Source organism: Xyrauchen texanus, chromosome 46 (assembly GCF_025860055.1).
Source record: "Xyrauchen texanus isolate HMW12.3.18 chromosome 46, RBS_HiC_50CHRs, whole genome shotgun sequence".
In the NCBI taxonomy this organism is placed as follows: Eukaryota; Metazoa; Chordata; class Actinopteri; order Cypriniformes; family Catostomidae; genus Xyrauchen; species Xyrauchen texanus.
Genome location: NC_068321.1, coordinates 23,464,795 through 23,487,375, shown reverse-complemented (window position 1 = coordinate 23,487,375; position 22,581 = coordinate 23,464,795). Strand labels below are relative to the sequence as shown.

At 37.4% G+C, this 22,581-nt stretch overlaps 1 protein-coding gene across 1 annotated transcript; it reads right to left on the bottom strand.

Moving 5' to 3' along the window:
• Nucleotides 1-1,043: 1,043 nt before the first annotated feature.
• Nucleotides 1,044-22,364, bottom strand: LOC127638535 (sorting nexin-1-like). The gene is made up of 15 exons (XM_052120096.1): nt 22,202-22,364; nt 14,534-15,227; nt 12,730-12,869; nt 11,467-11,533; nt 10,240-10,283; nt 9,993-10,134; nt 8,946-9,024; nt 7,935-8,010; nt 7,722-7,835; nt 7,344-7,437; nt 4,396-4,601; nt 4,009-4,152; nt 3,790-3,870; nt 2,292-2,363; nt 1,044-2,183 (listed from the first exon to the last, which is right to left on the bottom strand). Exons 1-15 carry the CDS (start codon nt 22,301-22,303, stop codon nt 2,133-2,135), a joined length of 2,106 nt encoding a protein of 701 aa, XP_051976056.1. The 5' UTR covers nt 22,304-22,364; the 3' UTR covers nt 1,044-2,132.
• Between the last annotated feature and the right edge of the window lie 217 nt (nt 22,365-22,581).

The following is a 22,581-nucleotide window of genomic DNA, read 5'->3' as shown; positions in this document are numbered from 1 at the left end:
CAGCATTCAATTATCAATAAAGCGCCTTATGTTTGCTCAAGACATGTGCGTCACATGATGGCACACATACAGTATATCCAACTGTAGTTCCAGCTTCGGCCACCGGGGGCAGTTAGGTAATTCGGGAAGCAGAGACTGATTTTAGCTGACAAAAAAAATCTAAATCCAGTAGTCGAATTCTCACGAGATAAGTCTCTCTGTATAAGCCGTCCTAAATAGCGGCTGCCATGTAAAGAATGTCATAATTTGGTAATAAAAGTGTAACTGAAAAGTCACAAAGACAAAGAGGAGTGAAGCTTAAAAAATCCCTGAACTCTAGAAAAGATTAACGATTACTCAATTTATACTTAAAAAGGACTTTTGGTGAAAGATTAATTCAGTTGTAGCTGCATTACTTTCACAGCAGTAAAACTTTAATGAGGTCGCTTGAAAATGTGTAATCAAAGTGCAGAAACAACACGTTATGATTTGCATTTAACAGAGAACAAATACTAAAAGACGGAACATCTTTAGGATCACTTCCTACATTAGTCTGTTGTGTGTAGATCTTATGTTTCCAGGTTACAGAAACTGATTTTACAGAACAAATTAATGAATGACAAATGAAACAGAAAATTGAGGCCATAATTTGGCTCAGTGGTTAGCACTGTTGCCTCACAGCAAGAAGGTCCTGGGTCGAGTCCCGGCTCAACTTGGGCCTTTCTGTGTGGAGTTTGCATGTTCTCCCCGTGTTTGCGTGGGTTTCTTCTGGGTGCTCCAGTTTCCCCCACAAGTGCAAGAACATGCAGAATATGTGAATTGGAGACTCTAAATTGGCCTGTGTGTGTGTGTGTCAGAGAGAGAGAGAGAGTCCCCTAGCCACTGGGGATGCGTCAGGAAGGGCATCTGGCATAAAACTTGTGCCAAATCAAATATATATGCAGACTATCTCGAAGCGGACCTTGCACCTACGCGGAACAAACGCTAAGAAAGAGCGAGAGTGTAGCTTGAAAAAATAAAGGTTTAACCTTTGCACAAATGAGAACGAAACCAAAAGCTGCAAGTTTGTAATGAAATCTTTATTGTTTTCTTTAAAAAAAAAAATTGTGCAGAGTGGAAAAATACCTACATTTTGATGAATTATGGCACCTAATGGTGACCCCTGCCGAAAACTCCAACCTGTTAACATCTGTCTTTACAACAGGGCCCAAAATATCATTTATGAGGCAAATATCTGATCCAATTAACAAAAAAAAAAATAAAAAAAATGATATATATAATTTCTCACTCTAAAGTCTAAATAATGGCGAGTGAACATTAATCTAAAAAAATGAATCTTGCAAACTCTGTAATGTTTTTACAGGAGCAAAATCTGTAAAAAAAAATATATAAAAAAAACTGATGTAGAAATAGTTGAATCATAATTATTAGCATAGCAAAAGTGTATTAATTATAACATGCTACAGTCAAATATGCTGGCATAAATGTCTACAGATGAAAACGTAAAAACAAAGAAATATCAAGAAATCAAAGAGCTTTAAAGAGAAAATAAAGCAAATGAAATCATGGATGAGGAGCTCAAAACATTTCAGATAACGAAAACCAACTTAAAGACTGAAAAGCTTCGGTTCAAGAGCTCAGAAATTGATATAAACTGCGCTGTAGGAATGCATATTACAACTGCTGTGTTTGAAGTGCATCAATGTAACCATTGAAACAACATTCTAAATCTATGGATGAAACCACAGATTGTGACATCTAAACAAGTGGCCTGATGGATAAACTGCTTTCAGCAGTGTTTGAATGAGGGTAGAGCGCCCTCTAGTGTAAACCACTGACATTGCCTCAGAAGAGTATAAATTCAAAGTGCATCATTCCCACCCAAAGGTGAGAGAACTTCACTGAATGCTCCTCTCGTGGAACAGTAAGTGTCGTTGCATACAGATGAGGAAGACAGCCCCACACCTGACCAATATAAGATTTTATCGTAAGAAAATAAAGGTGAAGATAACACTGAAAATCTACAGTTATTAATTCAGGATAGATGATGTCCCTTCGCAGCATGATTTCTCTTGGTTTATAGGCGAGAGGTAAGGAGTATAGAAAAGACTTCAGTCATCTGTGAGTGTGTGTTTGCGTTTGCGGTCACCGCTTCACGCGATAGCTTTTGCCTCTGGCAAAAACGCCTCCCAGTATTTCATCAGCTAAAGGGGAGAAAGAAAGTGAAATGAGAGTTATTATTATTAAACTTGGGGACACAATTTAGCTATAAAACACACAGAGGTGCATGTTTTTGGGATGTTTCCACATACTTGTTGTTGTGAGTGCAGCAGAGACTCGAGGTATTTGACGATTTGTCGCTTAAAGTCTCGAGCTTTCTCTTTCTGTTGGCAATAAATGTACACGTGATATTAGAAAAATGAAGCTTTGTTCACATTCGGACAAAATGTAGTCAAAATTCAGATTAACAGCATTGGTTGCCGAGTGTCATACGCATTAGAGGCATTACTGTATTTTGCACATTAATTCAAACACTGTCCAAAATTGCTAATTCACGATATAGCGCATGACGCATAGTTCAGTCTTATTTATGGAAATGAGACACTACTGCACATTGTGTTTGGCGTTACATACACATCACATCTTGAATGACAGAAAGAGACAATTTTCAATTGCATTTCAAACCACAAATGAATCTGGTTTTAATTCAAGTTTGTAAATATCAGACTGCATGCATGTTATTTTACTGTTAAGACTATAAACAATTAAAAAAAAGTTGCCACTAGGTATGTGCCGGTATGAAATATTAATCTCGTGACAATTGCTGAAGCTTTTAGCGCAGTATACGGTATTATCGCAGGAGTTGAAGCAGTTACAAAACAAAACCGATTGAAAGATAAACAAACATTCTTACAGACAAGTTTAATTGCTTTATGCTATAAAAAGTTTCAAAAAGAAATAAAAAGTGATAGTTCAGCCAAAAATGAAAATGCAGTCATTGTTTATTCACCCCTGTGTTGTTGTAACCCTATATGACTTACTTTCTTTTTATTTTATTTTTTTATCCCCTTTCCTCCCAATTTGGAATGCCCAAATCCCACTACTTAGTAGGTCCTCGTGGTGGCGCGGTTACTCACCTCAATCCAGGTGTCGGAGGACAAGTCTCACTTGCCTCTGCTTCAGAGACCGTCAATCCGCGCATCTTATCACGTGACTCGTTGTGCATGACACCGCGGAGACTCACAGCATGTGGAGACTCATGCTACTCTCCGTGATCCACGCAGAACTCACCAAGCACCCATTGAGGGCGAGAATCAATAATCGCAACCAAAAGGAGGTTACCCCATGTGACTCTACACTCCCTAGCAACCGGGCCAATTTGGTTGCTTAGGAGACCTGTCTGGAGTCACTCAGCACACCCTAGATTCGAACTCGTGACTCCAGGGGTGGTAGTCAGCGCAAATACTCGCGGAGATACTCTGGCCCTTTCTTTGTTTTTTTTAACAAGAACGGAGAAATTGTGAAAAGAATGTTGTGCTCAGTGACGTCATACAATGGCAGCCTTTACTTGAAAATATGGTCTGTTAAATTTAATTTTAAAAATGGCACCAAAATTGACAAAAATGCCCTTGTAATTATCTAAACCCAATAATCACATACAAATTAAATATATGTTTAGAAGAAAAAAAAAAAAGCCCTCATAAATGTAAAAAATGCCCAAGAAAATAAAATTCAGGGGGCAATTAGTTCTGACACTGGTAAAAACATAACGTGAAAATGTGCATATGAAAATGTTCAATCATGTCTTACATCGAAACGGATGACGTCTTTCTGTACGGTGGCTGAGATTCTTTCAAATTCTCTCTCGTACTGCGTGACCTTTGCTTCCCACTGCAGGACAGGAACATAGACAGTAGTGTAAACATCTTAACACGTGCATGAGCTCAGAAATAAAGTCCAGGTTAGAGGTTATAGTGCAGAGAGTCCCCAAACAAACATGTCTGTTATGAACAAATGTGCTCATGTTACCTCTACAATCTCATCTTTGGCCTGCTGGAGTTTGTCAGGTTTGTTGGCCCACAGGAGTTTGGCCTCGACTTCTCTTTTCTTCTGAAGCATGTTCTGACCATCTTGCCAGCGCTGCCATGCTTTCATTCTCTGATCAAAACACCCCTGAATTCACATTATGACGTTCGATTAGAAGACCACAAAACAGGATACAATATTCAAAGATTCAATATAGGAAACAATATATTCAGTAGGATATAATATAGGGCGATTTTTTACATTTTGATGAAAGATGATGTACACAAACAGCTTTCGTTGGAATGTTGCGCACAAAATCACGATTAAAAATAATGTAGTTATTCATTCTATCATCAACCCATTTAAGCGTTTAGATGTGTGTGTCCGTACCCTGACAGCTCCCAGCAGTCGTATGTAATCTGCGAGCAGCTCTGAGAAGGTGAAGAAGTCGTTTGCTGCCTGTTCTTGATGTAGCTGTTCGATGTGATCTTCCACCTCGGCCAGCTGAGAAAGAGCTCGAGACAGAGCCGTGTTATCCTCGGAGCTGCCCAACATCGCCACGCTCTTCGCAAACACTGCAGTGTTCCCCGATAACTCTGAAACATTGTGATAAAGCCGTATATGAGTTCTCCATGATTATAATAGCATGTTGTGTTCTTTCAGTGTGTGTTATTTACAATTACATTTATGCATTTGGCAGACGCGTTTATCCAAAGCGACTTACAGCGTTATTACAGGGACAATCCCCCCGGAGCAACCTGGAGTTAAGTGCCTTGCTCAAGGACATAATGGTGGTGGCTGTAGGGATCGAACCAGTGACCATCTGATTAACAGTTATGTGATTTAGCCCACTACGACACCACCACACCAAACTGTGTTATGTGCGTGTGTGTGTTTGAGTGAGTGAGTGAGAAACTAACCAAAATGTCTATTTGCCAAAACCATCCTCTTACTCTTTCATATGTCATGTTGGGAATTCAAAATAATTTTAAGTGAGCCAGTTCATGTAAATTAACCAGTTAAAATAAATGATACCTTTATTCACTTGCGATATTCACTGATAATTGCTGTTGTTTAAGGAAAGAAAACAGCTTCACCCGGATCAGTCAGCGCAGAGACATGCATTTACACGTGGACCGGTCTCGAGCGCTCAGCCGTGCAAATCATCAAAAACGAATTCGGCATTGATTATTTGTTTAAAACCTCTATTAAAGCCCATAAATTGTTGATGATTAAACCAGTTTAAAATTGTATTAAACAGTCCCAACATTTTAAACAGCATTGAAAAGGAATAAAGGAGAAATCTGCACAATGAACAGACAGAAATTGTAAAGTTTCAATCCACACATCCCATAATTTGTTTTATGGTTAATGCTAATGGTTTTACTTTTGGTTACTATGATCTTATTGCAAACGCCACAGTTAAAACTATGGATACACTGGAACTTTCCTCCTGTGTCAAATCTTTTCTAATGCCGTCTGATTGTAGAAAAAGGATTTGTTTGTCTTCAGATGACTGAATTTTAAACATCAAGATCCTGATAAAAAGAAAGAAACTGTGAAAGAAAACAAATTATCTTTCAGTTGGGCCGGTGCGACCATTTGTAGAATTTAACACCGGTGCTACCACTCTTAAATGTTAGTCTGGAGCATGTAAATAAAGAGATAAATACAAAATAATTTGCTGTGGCATTGCAAGAATTAATTTACAAGAACAAATCAAAAATAAGAAAAGATGCAAATAAGTTGTTTTATTCATTACCCAATTAGCACTCTTGCCACCTGTGACCTCATTATACACCGAACTGGCCTGAATTTTTTGCATAGCCGAATTTCAAACATTACGAGTAAACACGCAACTAAAATGGACAGAAAATATGGCAGAAAAAAGGTTGTTTTAGTTGTATATAACTATAATTAAGATGCTACAAACATTTTACGAATGAAATGTTTCTCATGATCTTAAAAACCTTTTGATCTGAAGGCGTATGTTTAAATGTTTGAAAATATACAAAAATATAATTGTGCCAACATGTTAATTTATTGCATTACAAAACAAACATTTTATAAAATAAATACAATTTTTATTAAAAAATAAAGTTTTTGAAATGGATGACTTTGACCGAATAATAAAGAAAATCAGCCAATAAGTGCCCAGCATAGATGGGACCTCCTTCAATACTGTTTAAAAGCATCCCAGGGTGATTCCTCAAGAAGTTGGTTGAGAAAATGTCAAGAGTACTTTGAAGATGCTAAAATATAACATAGTTTTTTTTTAAATACATAATTCCTAGTTCCATTTCTGTTATTCCATAGTTTGGATGACTTTACTATTATTCTAAAATGGGGATTTTTTTTAATAAAGAATAAGTAAATGTTTCTAAACTTCAAGCAAGACCCGACCCTCACACACCTACCCACAAACACCCACCCACACAAATGAGTTATCACTAAATAATGAGCTTAATATAAAAACAAAATGGAAACATGAGTGTGTGTGGTTCAAGCAACACCTGACCCACACCAACCCACCCACAAACACGGGTTTCCGTTAGCCAGTAAATACCGGTTTTGACTGTTAAAATGTCCAAATGACCGACAAATAAAACATTTGTCTGACACAATGTCCAGTGTAATATATTAACATGAATTGTCAGCAACCCCTTTAGTTAATGTCACAAGTGTACAGCGATTTTTGTGAACTAAAAAATATGTGGAAAATTGCAGTTTAGCTTTTTGCTTTGCCCTCCATTTTTATTTTTAATGGGTTTTTTTTAATAGATGGTAATTCCATGACTGCCTTTTTTTTATTTATGGAAAAGCAGATATGATCAAACATGTATTATTCATTTGACTTATGTGTGCTATTATTATATCGCATCTTATACACGGTCCATCATGTTACAGCATAAAATAAACACTGAAATGAGATTACCAGATTTTTTCCAATTTGTCTAGTAAACTTTATAAATCCCAGACATGTTGGACAGCACAATTTCTTAGCAGAAACTCTGACACATACATACATAAATACATACTGTACTTTAATCAATTCTAATGTAACTTTTGAGTTTTTACTCTTATAAAACATTATATAAATTTTACATTCGTAAATAGTGATAAATCGGTTATTATGATAAAACAATGGTTGGGTGAAAATGTGCAAATTGTGACTGTTGAAATTCGATTTAACGTGCCGGTCAAATTTGACCCATTAAGTTCTACAGAGTTACTTGATTGCCAACAGCATGGAAGGATTAAAAGAGTAGCCTGACTGTAGTTTAACTACTTCAGTTACCTCCCCAAAACTCAGAGCAATGAGTGTTTGACCTTCTGACCTTTCCTGTGGTTGACAAGTGATTCCACCATCACATGAAGCTTCCTCATCTGCTGTTCTTCATTCTCAACATCCTGGATCTTTTCATCAAACCACTACAACAAACACAAACATGCACTTACTGTACAGTTGAAGTCAGACGTTTTATTAACTATAAGACATTTGTAGGATGATTTCCTCTGTGGTGCTACGAAAGCATTGCTCTGTTTGTTTGAGTGGCCCATTCAGCCCAACACAGCAACATTAACTCAACCGATGGTGCAAGTTTAGGGCAGGACAATTTGTTTGTTGATCAACAACAAATGAGGCAAGTATTCAGGAAAGCTGCTTGAAAACAATGTTTATTTTAAAAGTATGCACTAGTGGTGAAGAAACTCACCACGTCTTGTTCGTTCATCTTGATGGTCATCTTACTGACGGCATCTGTAGCTTTATTGATCATTTTAAGAAAGCCGGCTCCACTCAAGGTCTGGGTGCTCACCGCACGAGGTAACTAACAGAGAGAAACATAAAGAGAGAGGACCTGGATGGTTCAAATCTTCTCCTTTAAAACAGACAGACAGTTAAAAGCAGAGACAGACAGCCATCTCACCTCCTCTTTCTCCAAGAACTCTCTCACATCAGGGTCCTGTAATAGAAATGGGTGACTCACAACTCTCTGCAAATACCTGAAGATACACATATTAAATACTCAATTACACTTACACAAGCATTTTACAAATAGTTACACAAGCACAACTTGAATGACTAAATATAGCCGCAAGCAGCAATCATCAGGGTCCAAGCATGTATGGCCAGGACATGGCCAAAATAATTCAATTGGACACAATAGATCCTGTGGATGCTGACAACAGCACATTACAAAAGCATAAAGCTAAGTCAAAGAGGAATTTCAAGGATTTGGCACTCCATCTAGTGGACAACATTGGTAATACATCCTTGATTTACCATGCATAAATGAGATTATGGATTGCTGTAAAATTAAATCAGGAAAAACCTAAACAGATTTCATAGGGGTCTTCATTTGTTGGATAGCTGTTGCTATTGTTACTGCACAGATATTACATTTCAAGAGCAATAACTCAAAGTTAAAGGATTTAATGGAATTTTTAACTTGCTCCATCTAGTGGACAAAAGAAGTAGTGCATCCTTCATCTATCAATTACAGTTGAAATAAATAATATTTGTATTTTCTGTTGACAAGAGGAAATTGATTAAATTTAGCACATGTCCTCAGACTAACCTGATGTGTACATATTTTAAATTTTGTCAAGTTTAGACCTTGTGCACACAAATAAAGGCATAGTAGTATTTACAGTTCAAACCCAAATAATTAATTGGCTTATATCTTCTAAACGATTTGATATATCAAAAAAATTTGGTGCTTGGACATTTAATAACAAAATCATATTTGGTGTAACATGTAACATTTACACCTTATCCTAACCTAAGTAATGAGCATCAAGCAATTTTTCTGTGCTCAAATCACAGCCAATCAGAACATATTTGATTTTTACTATACAAGCAACAAGATTTCACTGTGGGTGGAGTCACCCAGTGCAACAACAGTTGGACAAGGACAGTGTTAGCTTCAGTGCCGAACCTCTCTAGAGCGGCTCTCCTCCTCTCCACAAACTCTGCCGACGACGGATCCTCTTTCCCGACTTTCAGTTTAGTCATACCTGCCAAAACAACACGTATATTCATAATCAGACACTTGACACTAGTTAGGGATGTCCCCATACCAGAACTGGTATCGGAATCGAGTCTGACTACAGTCGCTAATGTACTTGTACTCGTGCTTGTAATATGTTCCGATAACAAAAACTGATGTCATCTGCCATACGAATGTCATTCCGTAAACATTCAGCACAAAAATGAAAATAAAGTTGCGATTTAATTAGATAGATGTATAGTTTGCATGTGCTGCGCACTTCAAATGTGAATGCTTATGAATGTGTGGAGCCGGTGACATAAAGTACTCATGTTTTAGAGATCCTTGGCTCATACACTGAAAACACCATCATGACCATCACACGCTCTGTTTGCAGCAGATGACAGCGAGCAGAGCACTAATTCACTTTGTAGCATGAGGCACATACAGACTACATATTTATAATTATATAGCAGTCTTTTGCAGTTTAATAATCACTTTGAGTCACGTAGCAACACGCTTTTCTGGATTAAGAAGCTACCTTCATAACAGCACAGAAAAACTTCAAAATAAAAGCTCAGCCAAAATAAAAGCTTAATTTAAAAAGAAAAAAGTATGATACAAATAGATCACTATTGTATAGTTCTGTAATATTCACTGTAATACTACTACTAATAATAATATATTCAATATCTCACATCAGTGATGCAGCACTTTATTTGACAAAATATAACTCCAATGTTGTATTTTCGATTGTGCTGTGAGGTTCTCTATAAAAGCACTTCATTAGATAAAATAATACTACATTATGTTTAAAATTAATGGGTATATTTTCATTTGATTAAAGTTAATGAATTCATTTAAAAACACCATTTTGATGATACATTTTAAATAAATTGTTGATATGGAATTAGCATCGACAAAAGCATCGAGGACATCCCTAATAATATCCATGAAACACATCAAAGAATAACACCATTCTAAAATTGCCCCCACCCAAAATGCTCTTTTCTGGTGGCGGAGGTACGATGTATCCATTCTGCGAATGTTTCTCAGAGAGCTTTTCGTACAATCCGAGGAAATCACTAAAACGCCTGCGTACTGTAAACGTCTTGCTCCGGAACATCGGTAATGATGTCTGACAAAGAGAATGAGAAAGGACCGAGATTATTAGTATTGATTCATTTATTATTAATGTCACTATATGACTCACAAGATTGTGTGAATAGTCTGTGAAAATCACCTGTGTTGAAACTTTATAGGCCATATATGCATTCATACCGTCACCTGTGAGGAACAGAGAGAGAGAGAGAGAAAATCAACCTGTATAAATAAATACAAACTGATCAAAGCAAAGCCACAACAAGCAGCACTTTGTTTGTATGTTCTGGTAGCCTCAAAGTTTTGGATTTGTTGCAAGTTCGGTCTCAGTTGACGATATCATTTAAATGGTCTTGCTGCAACTGTGTATTTAAGAAGTCTATATATAAATTACCTCAGTTATGACTGGCTAACCTCTTGCCATTTGCTCAATGCTAAATAGCTGTTGATATGAAAGGCATATGTTGCTCACGGTTGTGATGTTTATATTATGATGATTTCTGAATAAGCCATTTTTGTGGCTTCATATGTTCTGAGCGATCTGGGTAGAGAGTTGTGCATTGTGAACATTAAAGTTTGTCCACATAGTACCATTACAAATTCTGTTTTCAATGAGATTGCCCATTAAAGGGATAGTTCACCCAAAAATGTAAAATCTCTCATTATGTATTTACCTGATTCAATTCCAGATGTGTATGACTGTCTTTCTTCAGCAGAACACAAATGAAGATTTTCAGAAGAAGACCTTTAAGGTCCTTATAATGCAAGTACATGGGTGCCAGCACTTTGATGGTCCAAAAGTCATATTTAGGCAGCATAAAATTAATCAACATGACTCCAGTCGATAAAAGCAAATTGATACATCTGTGTAAAAAATAAATCGATAATTAAAACGTTATCAACATTTATAAAGCACTTCCTTCAAGCAGCTTACGCATCACACTGCTGTTGCTTGACATAAGCGCGTTGGCGAGTTCACGTGAGAATTCGGAAGTTGCGCTTTTTTACAACTGAAGAACGAACGTCACATAAGAGTTCTTCCATTTCAAACAGCATCAGAGCCCTGATTTAAAGTTAAACAATTTTAATTATGGACTTGTATCTAACAAACCTATCGATTCGCTTCAGAAAACATTAATTGTTTGACTTAAATATGACTTTTTGGACCGTGAAAGTGTTGGCACCCATGTACTACCATTATAAGGACCTGACAAAGCTCTATCCGCAAAACGCCGATTTTTCACACCAAGCTCATCATTGGCTTCGAAACCATTAGTCAGATAAAACAATTTTTAATTTCAGTAGTACAGCGATATTTTGAAAAAGCTGAACACACACACACACACACCATAGTAGATGATGGGCTTACCGACTTTCTCTGGATTTGTGATGGAAATGTTCAAATCAAACTTGTCCTCAGTCTCCTCTTCCTCCAGCTTTATGGAGTGTGAAGAAAACAGGAAAAAGAGAAAGGAAGAGAGATTGAGATATTCTTCTGGGATGCATATGAAGGAGGTTTTAGCTTATTTAAAGGAAAGGGATCCGTGAGGCTGTACTTAACGGTTCAGGTTCTAAGCGATTAGCTTATTAATAACAATCTTTTTTAGCATTTCAGTGGGTGAGCTAGTAGTTAGACTGTTTAAAATAACGAATCATATCAAGACTGATTCTTGAGTTATTTTGACTAATTAATTAAAAAGAAAAGATTCAGCTCACTTAAAGTTTACGTGAACCATAAAGAATTTAACAATTCAGGTTCGGTTTCCAATTCCACTTTGTGATTCAGGATTAGTGATCGACCGGTATGGGTTTTTCATTGGCCAATACAGATATGTGGTGTGCAGAATGGCCGATATAAATGCCGATAAACATAATACAATTTAACAACTGCAAATCAGATGTGCACAAATTTTCTAAAGTGAAACAAACATGTATTTTATGCACTATTTTCACAAATGTGCCCTTGCAAAGAAAAAACCTTGAAAACCTAGTGTTGACAATAAAAACCACTTGACTTGACTATCCATTGACAAGTATACTGGTAGATTTTGGAACTGACACAAGGGAAAGTTAACACGTCTGTTAATCGGCCAAGCGAACACGGTTATTGGACGATGCCTCTAATCGCAAAATGGCAAAATATCGGCCATTTAATCGGCTTGGCCGATATATCGGACTATCACTTTTCAGGAACAATTATTTTAGTACTGTTAAGTGATTCAGTGCACGAGTGAGTCATTAAGACAAATTTAAATAACTAGAGACTGATTGACGAGTCATTTTTACAGATTTATAAAAAAGAAAAGAATCGGCTAATAACAGTTGTCCATTTGGTACACTGATTGTGATGGATGTTTGCTGGTTCGTCCAACCAGCAAGGAAGACACAATAAAAAAGTTTTGTTGTCGATTTATTATATATGAATACAGACTTAAACCTCCAAACTCAGGAAACTTTCATTAAAATTGCAAATATGGTGTTCTGTCCACATTAACGAAAGAATTCAGATGTTTAAGAACCATTTATGAAACCGAAAATCATAAAAATCATTCAGGTTCAGTATATTTAAAAATCGAATTAGTCCTCGATTAGCAACCCTACTTATCTCAGGTGAGTTTAGCTTGTGTTTTACCTCCTCCAGGGTTTTGGCCGGAAATTTACTGGCACTGCTGCTGGCCACAGTGGCGTCTGGAGTCAATACTGGAGGCTTCAAGACATCTTTCTTCTTACGTTCATTATGAGGACTGTCCAGCGACAACTCCACTGTGGCTTCTAAACACAGAAAAAGAGAGTGCTTTGCGACATTTTGGCTTTTTATTATTGATCCAAGAAAGCAAACCTGCACAATTATAAAGTCATGCCTTCAAGAAACCCTTGAACAAACCTCTTCTGTGAGCTCTTAATCCATAACCATAAATAAAGGCACTTCCTATTTACCAAAAAATAAATAAAAAACATATTATTTCATTTATGTACTACTTTGGTTTACTATTAAAGTTCCGGTATTGTAGTTTTTCCTAATATTCTTGGCTCCAGTATGATAATTTGCTTGTACATATTTATTTATTTATATATGTAAATCGCTTAGGATAAAAGATTAAATGTTAATGTAATGCCTTTAAACCAGACCTTACTGTGCGCAATATACACACACACACACATCATGCAAAATACATTCCATTAGCAACATAAGTTCCGTCAGAGGGCAAAGGTCACTGAGGTACTTATTTTCCCCTTCCTGAGTCAACACTGAATAAGCAAAATCATCATCCAACACCTCGAGAAACAATGAGTGCCAGTAAAAAGTGTCGATGCCAGTCAAATATTTTTGCTGTGCATTAAAAAAGGCCTGCAAAACATGCTCTTCAGGATGTTGGTTTGCTGAAGTCTTTTTTGCATAATATCCATCCTTAATGGTATACAAGATTAGGTTTAGTGCATGCTGAATCATTGTATGTTGAATATTGCATGCCAAAGGTGTAATAGTGATGTATATTTCCTATGAATTTTCAGATTATGCATCTGTGTGCGTTTTGGGCTTTATATTATCCATAATCCCTTTAAGGAGGAAAAGAGTTTTGCCAATTATTTTGGCCATTTCTTAATGATCAGAGTCAACCAACAACAATGCCGATGAACGTTTGGCAGACTAAGAAAAGAGCAAAAAGCGTTTTGGGTCCCACCTTATATTAGGTTAGTACTATGTACTAACATTAAAATACATACAATACAATGTACTTTTTGTTTAACTACATATTGTTCTGTTTGGGTTTAGGGTTAGGTGTAAGTATAACAGTATAATAGGTCACATTAAAAGTGGAAAAAGTTCTGACATGATTTATCTTTGTCTCGTTCTTTTACATCACAAAAACCTGGCATTTTAACAGGGGTGTGTAGACTTTATATATCCACTGTAAGTAGATACTTGCAAAGTAGAAGTATGCAAACTGGCATACAGCCAAAAGACCAAAACATTTTCTACGCAAGTACGTGAATGCAAACTCAATTTAATGCATTGTTGCGTCAGACCGCAATTTGTAACGCAATGCAAGTATGGGCTACATTCTCAACTTTGCCACAAGGGGCACTATAGCGGACAATAGTTCTAACTGTTCGCTTCTACAGTGAATTTTCTCTTTCAAGCCAACTACTGTCATGGCGGCGCAACAGTTTGAAAAGACTATTGCTGAACAAGTAAAGTCAGTATATTTACAGCAACTTACTTGACTAATAACACAACTACTTTAATAATGGCACAGAGTTTGGAGGTACTGAGGTTTGTTAATGCCACATTAGCAAGAACACTCCTTAACCGGACTAAACGTTGGCAATGCATCAGCCAAATGCTTCAATTGGCCTACATGTAAATTTGTAAAGTATGTTTCTGACTATGTCTCGCTCTTATGGTCAAGTATTACAGGTGAAATGTGTTGTACCTGTGAAGAGATCCTGCTCTTCAGAGTGAACCCCATTGGTCCTGGAGTTGGCGCACGTGGCAGGTTTGGCGACAGGCACCGTTATGGCTTCTTCTGCAAACAGATCATTGGGGGCAGCTTTAGTTTGAGGTTTGATCTTTATTTCTGATTTCACCTCTGTGAAAATGTTGACTGGTTGTCCACTGAGTGCCGAGGGGTGGGGTTTCTTTGATACAGATTTTAAGGGCTCTTTAAAGAGATCTTCATCGTCATTTTCATCACTGAACAGCTCCGAACTCGCCGCTTTCTTGCCGGAAGAAGTTCTGGTACTTTTGCTGACATCTTTTGTAGAGTCTTCGAAATTATTCTTCTGACGATTTGTGATGTCATTTTTGTGGCCAGTTTTGGTTGATTCACTTATGACATCAGATTTCAGTGGTTCTACGATGCAGGTACTAACCGACTCATTCATAAGATCTGGCACGAGATTTTTGATGTCAGGTGAACTAATTATGTCGGTTTCGTCATCCAGTAGATCACTGGACACGTCGATGGCCTCGTCACTACCAGGAGAAGATACCTTGTCATCTATGCTCTTCTGGGGTTCAGAATTGGTGTCGCTCAGAGGATCGCTGAAGATATCTTCTGACGGGTCGCTGAAGATGTCTTTGGGAGATCCGGTTGTGTCCACTGGTGAATCCATCTCAGAGAATGACTAGGAACAGCAGGGAAAAGATTATATGGCCAATGTCATAAAATTTTAATTAACACAAATATAACCAACTGAAAAATTATTATTACATTTAATTACACAGTTCTTTTTGAAATACTAAATTCGGATTGGTCAATGTCATACATTCTGGAGACTCGTGTCTCTTCAGAACAAAAATGGGCATTTCCCAATCAGTTGGCGTTTTCAAACCGGGATGGGTGTTTTTGAACCGCTTTACACAATTTGCCTACAAAATTAGCCGTGTTTCCAATATAGGGCTAAATAAGGGCTTGCTAGTACATGCCAGGGCCAGTTGCCTTCCCACGGTCACTTCCTGGGTTTCATCGTACCTCCTCTGGGCTTTCTCAGGGCCAGTGGCCTTTAGCTCGCCAATTACCCTGTGGGCCAAACAAGGCCAACATGGGATTGAGGCGAGGTCAATTTTAAAGGCGGAGTTCTGCCGAAATTGTCAGGTTGTGTATACAGTGCACAACAGTACGGGAAAAATTCAGGAAAAATGTAATTGTGGGAACAGTACAAATCCATTAAAATGGACAATGGACAAAGCGGTGCCCGAAGAAAGATCTTTCCAAGATTTATTCCATGGACGGTTTGCTGGGACATTGTGTCACTGTTAGTGGAGAGACTATTCGGGACACCATGGTAGTTCCAGTCGGTGAGTTATCAATACTAACTTATCTTGCTATCTAGCTAATGTTTACAAATGATTTCAATATGATACCTCAGCTTGAGCTTCCCCCTTGCTTGTGAAATGGGCAGGGTGTGTGATGTTGACACCAGGGTAGCGTATTTAGGGCGGGTTTTAGGGCAACACTGCGGGGCTATTTGCCTGATGGTGAGAATACATATTGATTTTGGTCTCGCGGCTCAAGATCTAAGGCTATTGGCCCTGCTGGTTGCCCTGGCTCGCACTGGCCTGATTGTGGAAAAGCAGCTATTGAGATTCCCTACTTTCCTTGGATAGGTGAGAAATGCCCATCCGGGTTTAGAAATGCCCACTTTTTACTACATTGAGATTCCCTACTTTCATTAGATAGTTGAGAACCCCCATCCTTGTTTGGAAACGCCCACAGATTACAACATTGTGATTTCCTACATTCATTGGATAGTTGAAAAACACCCATCCCGGTTTGAAAATGCCCACAGATTGGGGAAACATCAATTATTGTTCCACAGAGACCTATACTTCAAATTTTGTCCAATATATTGGTATAATGATCGCTAACATATATTTGACGGTTGTCCCTGGCAACCAATAAACTGGTTCCAAGCACTCAGCTGTCTCTTCTCACATAATAAAATTATTTTACTCAAATCATTATTTAATGTCCATTTGTTTATTTTCTCGCAAAGTAGTCATGTGATAAGTGGGGTAATGTAAGGTTTGGAACAGTGTCAGAAATGAACTTTTAAATGGATTTGATTTAAGGCCATTTTTTAGCTTTATGAGGGCATATTTTTTTTCTAACCATTTAAAACAAACTGTACCTCATGCTTTATGTTAAATACTACAATACTAATTAATTAATACAAATTCTGAAGATTGAGGATTTATTACCTCTTATCCTAAAAATGAAATCAACAGGAATATTCTATGGCACAATATAGGAATATAACAGAGTATTCAGTATTATATCATATTGGAGATAGACAGTTATATCGGTATTAACGATTAATCGATGCAGAAAATTACATTTTATAAATTGAAGCGAGGAATGCAAAGGAAAATACGACTATATAGAAACGTCCCTCGTCATCACATACATTGTGTCTAAAACTTCATATTGTGAATAATAATAATAATAATATATAGGCTATAAAAAGCTTATTTTGGTAAATATTAAATATAGAGCATTGCAATGGAGCCAAGTCTACATCATTTCATAATAAGTGTCCCTGGTTTTTTTTTCAGGCTTGTTTAGTGTTAAAAGTCACATGTTATGCACCCAATCGTCATTTTTTTCTGATTATTATTGGGATTTTGGTTTAAAAAATAAACTACATCTGATATTTTATTCATTTTGGACTCTGGCCTCTATGTCTGTGTCAACTAAGAGAATTTTGCAACATTCTATGAATCGATTTAAAGTTATCAGTTTTGGCAAAATCCACTATCGGTTGACCTCTATATTGTATGTTACAAATATAAAACAGAAATATTAATTACAAGGGCATTTTTTTCCTCACACATTTAGAATTTTTGGGGCATTTTTGCTTCTAGTCCCCCTAAATTCTGACGTTAGTTTCGAGTAACATGAGGGTGAGTAAATCACCCATTTTGGGGTGAACTTACTACACCTTTAAGTGCCTTGCTCAAGGGCACAATGGTCTTGTGGACAGACACTTGTTGGGTTCGAACGAATAACCTTTCAGTTACCAGCTCAGATCATTAATTACTATGTCACAGAGATTAGCAACTCCAAAATGCTTTCCATACAGCAAATTCTTGAGTTGCAAAAACTGGCAAAGAAAAGCTAATGAAATTAACATCTAAGATGGTGCCACGGATGGCCGCCTCAATATGGAGCTCTCAAGTTCTTTTGCTGTTTTTGTTTGTTTGTCCAGTGTTTAGTAATTTATTTCCAATCAGTTTTATCAGAGACAAGCTGCTGAATATTCGGCAGCACATGGCATACAATCTTTTACTAGTTTTTTATTATTCTGACATTCTATTGGACATTTAAGTCAGAGAAGCTGCGGTGCTGTACAAGCACGTTAAAAGACACAAACATGCGAAGCGAACCGGCACGCTGGTCTTTTTTAATTCCAATTCTACTGCAGTGTGCTTAACAGGGAAAACGAGAGGTGGTGGAATGTGTTTTTACGTCAACTAATGTTGCTGTACAGATATAACAATGCTGAAGGATATGTGCTGTCCTAATTTAGAGGCACTCTTCATAAACTGTAAGACTTTCTACTTGTCGTGGGAGTTTTCCGTGTGTATTCTTGTGAGTGTTTATATTCCTCCACACGCGTGTGTGAACCCAGTGCTACAACAGCTGGCTCATCACAGACATGGAGCAAATATGGTGCTACATAAAACAACATAGGACAAACACAGAACCACATGAGACTACACAGACTAAATAACATTTCTATATAAAGTGCACGTATATATACCACCAGAGACAGAAATTCACTGGATCATTGCTACACAACAATAAAGGGTGCATATTGCTCTGTCATACATGCTGCTTTAGAACTCTCTGATGGCTGTCGGGTTCATCTTCTTCCGACATACAGGCAGAAACTAAAATCAGCTAAACCTTTATTAAAGACTGTAAAAAGATGGACCAATGAAGCAGAGCTGGAACTACAAGCCTGCTTTAACTGCAATGATTGGAGTGTCTTTGAAGCTGCAGCCACAGACCTGGACGAGTTCACAGATACTGTGACATCATATATCAGTTTCCGTTAGGACATGTGCATTCCTACAAGGACTTATTTAACATACAACAATGACAAACCATGGTTTACAGCAAAACTCAGGCAGCTTCATCAGGCCAAAAAGGATGCTTACAGAATTGGGGATAAAATATTGTACAATCAGGCCAAAAACAGACTGACAATGGATATTAGGGTGGCTAAAAGAAGCTATTCTGAAAAGCTGAAAAAACAGTTTTCAGCCAATGACCCTGCATCAGTGTGGAGAGGCCTGAAAGACTTTACTCTCGTTTTCCCCGTTAAGCACAATGCATTAAAATTGCATTTCGGGAATCAACAACTGGCAAACAACCTGAATGTGTTTTACTGTACATTTGAAAAGCCCAGTCTCACACCTGCTCCAACCTTCACAGCATACAAACATTTACACCTCCTGCCACCACCCTCCTCCCCTCTCCTGCTACTCAACATGACCTTAAGATCAGTGAAGAGGATGTGTGCCGGGTCTTCCAGAAACAGAAGATAAGAAAATCACATGGCACAGATGGTGTTTCACCCAGTTGTCTAACATCCTGTGCTGACCAGCTGGCCCCCATCTTCACACAGATCTTCAATAGATCATTGGAGCACAGTGAAGTTCCCCTGCTGCTTTAAATGCTCCACAATCATCCCTGTCCCAAAGAAACCCAAGATCAAAGGACTTAATGACTGTATGCAGTCTGTATGCAGACTCATCGTCAACTTGGATGAGGCCGATGACTATAGAGTCATCTGTGAACTTCAGGAGGGGTCCTTGGCAGTGCAGTCATTTATATAGAGGGAGAATAGTAGTGGGGAGAGCACACATCCCTGTGGGCAGCAGTGCTGATTGTACATGTGCTGGAGGTGAATTTGCCCATTCTCACTATCTGCTGCTTGTCTGTCAGAAAGCTGGTGATCCCCAGATACTTTCCTTTGGACAATACAACCATGTGCAATATTCAATCCATCCATTACTACTTATAGCCATATGTCATATATGTTCTTTTTAACATATCCTACCTCTTCTTCCATACATTGCATCACCAGCACATAACTGTATCTAAAATATTCTAACAACATTGTTGCGCTATTGTATCGGTTATATCATGTTTTTTATTATCTTTTCATGTCACTATATGTATATATTAGGGCTGAAACATTAAACAAAATTTTTCATTGTCGAATAGTCGTTTGATCTCATTTAACGTAACATAAGATCACATTAAACTGCAATGATGAAGCTTGAGAGCAGCACTGCAGTTCACATCTGACTGATGAGAGGAAGAATTACACAGTTAAGATACACTCTAAAATTTCCAAACAGCTTCAGGTGATGTAGATCACAAAGTACAAGGGAATTATACAAAAATACCAAATAAGTAAATACAGAAGCACTCTCTGTGTGGAATAAGTGGAGTCGGAGCTCTTTAAAGTGAACCTCCCGGTGTTACATCTTAAATGCAGTTTTTTTGAGTTATAGCTTTATTAAAGTTAAAATAATATGGAAGCAGGTCATGTAATTAATTACAAACTCTGAAAGAGGCATTTTTCTGTGCGGTCAGTGCCTCTTTTATGAGTTGCGCGAATGTCCCGATCTGTGGGGGAAAGATTGAAACGGCACCCGGCTGATGCACACTCTGTCGTTGGGACACTCGTTCCTTGACTGCGCACTTGCTGCAGCTAGACTATAACATGATGGCTCGTGACTTATTGAATCATAATATATGTCACAGTGCATTTCTTATCGTGAAGAAAATAAGCAGTTTTATTAATAAGAAAGAGTTGTTTTTTTTTGTGCGTTTTAAAGATGAATTGAAGTGAACAGAAAGGTGAGAGAGTCTTCACCCCATTATACACTGCAACAAAATATGTTTATGATTTGTTTTGGCTTGTTTTCCAATAAAAATATCTAAAACTAATTTTAAACAATGTAAAAAAATTTAGCAGCTATACTGCAGAAAACAAATTGTTATCCGTGAATGCTGAATATAATATTAAAAATACAAATATATTAAAATATCTAGATATCCTTTAAAAAAGATGCATTTACCTGAGAAGCAGCATATAAGATATTTAGATTTAATTTAGAGAATATATCTTGAATACAAGTATATTTTGTCTTTACTGCACTCACAGAAGTATAACTAAGTGAAAGAAATACACGTATATACAAAAATAAATTATATTTAAAATATATTCTCTTAAAGCAAGTCTAAAAATCTTATATGTTGGTTCTCAATTAAATGTATCTTGTTTTACTGATTTTTAGACTATTTTAAATGGAAAACAAGACAAAAACACATGATAACAATATGATTCTTTTGCAGTGAATTTCTTTACTGAATTAAACTTAATAAAAATTATTTTTCCCCCCTTTAAAGCAGTGAATGTCATTTAGAGGTATTTTTAAAAGATGATTTTGTCCTCTTTATTGTTAGAAAGCATGTTTAATACAACATTTTAACTCAGGACACAAGCTGAATCATCGGTTAGGAGCTAATGATTAATCGTTGCAATAATCGTTCGATTAATCAATCACCAAAATAATTGTTAGTTGCAGCCCTAGTAGTCTGAAAACACTGAAATTATTACTGAGTAAATAGTTACTGCTGGACATCAGCCCATTTACTTAAAACAGACATCTGCCTTCCTAATAATCATACTTTAGTCTGGATATCTTCCTAGGATTGCATGGATACTACATACTAAAGACGTTACCAGATGCCTTGATCTTTCATAATGATCTATTATGATTAGTTGCATGAAGAGTTTTAGTTTGAACTCTCTCTCACACAGTCTAATTTCAGTCTGTTTGGGAAGCTGGGTTGCATTCCTTGTAATATTTACTCACAAGAGTCCTCCAAAAACTTCAGCATATCACAACACACACACACACACACACACACATGTTGTGTTTCCATGTTTTATGGGGACTTTCCATAGACATAATGGTTTTTATACTGTACAAACTTTATATTCTATCCTCTAAACCCAACCCTACCCCTAAACCTAAACCTAACCCTCACAGAAAACATTCTGCATTTTTACATTTTCAAAAAACATAATTTAGTATGATTTATAAGCTGTTTTCCTCATGGGGACCGACAAAATGTCCCCACAAGGTCAAAAATTTCGGGTTTTACTATCCTTATGGGGACATTTGGTCCCCACAAAGTGATAAATACACGCTCACACACACACACACACACACACACACACACACACACACACACACACACACACACACACACACACACACACACACACACACACAGAGAGAGAGAGAGAGAGAGAACGGCCTGAGATATATTTAACCCTGCTTAATGTAGTCTGTAGTCCTGCTGAAAGGAAGCTCTCTATTAAAACAGAAAGCAAATATCATAAGATTCCTTATAAACCAGAATATCTCAAGCTCTGCTGTTTATGAAGAGGAACACACTGATCTGAGTGTCACTGTCAGGGAAGTGAAACTGATCTCTTCCCTTCTCTTTCTGTGTGTACGGATTTTTTATTTGATTAGGGGTTTTAACGCGTTTAAATGTGTCTCTCACCGTGCCTGTGAACGCATCCGCGCCGTCGTCACTGTCCTCCAGCAGCTCGGGCTCCTCTAAGTCCGGGAAGGGAGGAGGACTACGCTCCGAGCTGGCCGCCATCTTCAGCTCCACACTCACACGGAAAAACTTTACTCCAGACCGAGAATGGGAGAGAGAAATCGAGAGAGCGACATTGGGACAGACGGGAGTGAGAGAGTGAGAAACAGCGACATTTACTGGTCAACACGCGAACTTACATCTCGCACAAATACGACGTAACGTTTACGGTTTGCAAAATAAATATAACAAATATTCTTGGCGGCGATAGTTCGTTTGGAGTACCATTTTTTTACAAATTAAAAAAAAGTACGTATTTTTTTTTATTAAAAAATAAAGTT

Excerpts from the sequence above, each read along its gene's own strand:
- LOC127638535 (XM_052120096.1), bottom strand. The coding sequence starts at position 22,303 with ATGGCGGCCAGCTCGGAGCGTAGTCCTCCTCCCTTCCCGGACTTAGAG. Across the intron at positions 15,228-22,201 it reads CGGATGCGTTCACAGGCACG|TCATTCTCTGAGATGGATTC; the intron begins GTGAGAGACACA and ends TGCTGTTCCTAG. Across the intron at positions 2,364-3,789 it reads AAGACGTCATCCGTTTCGAT|AAAGAGAAAGCTCGAGACTT; the intron begins GTAAGACATGAT and ends TATTGCCAACAG.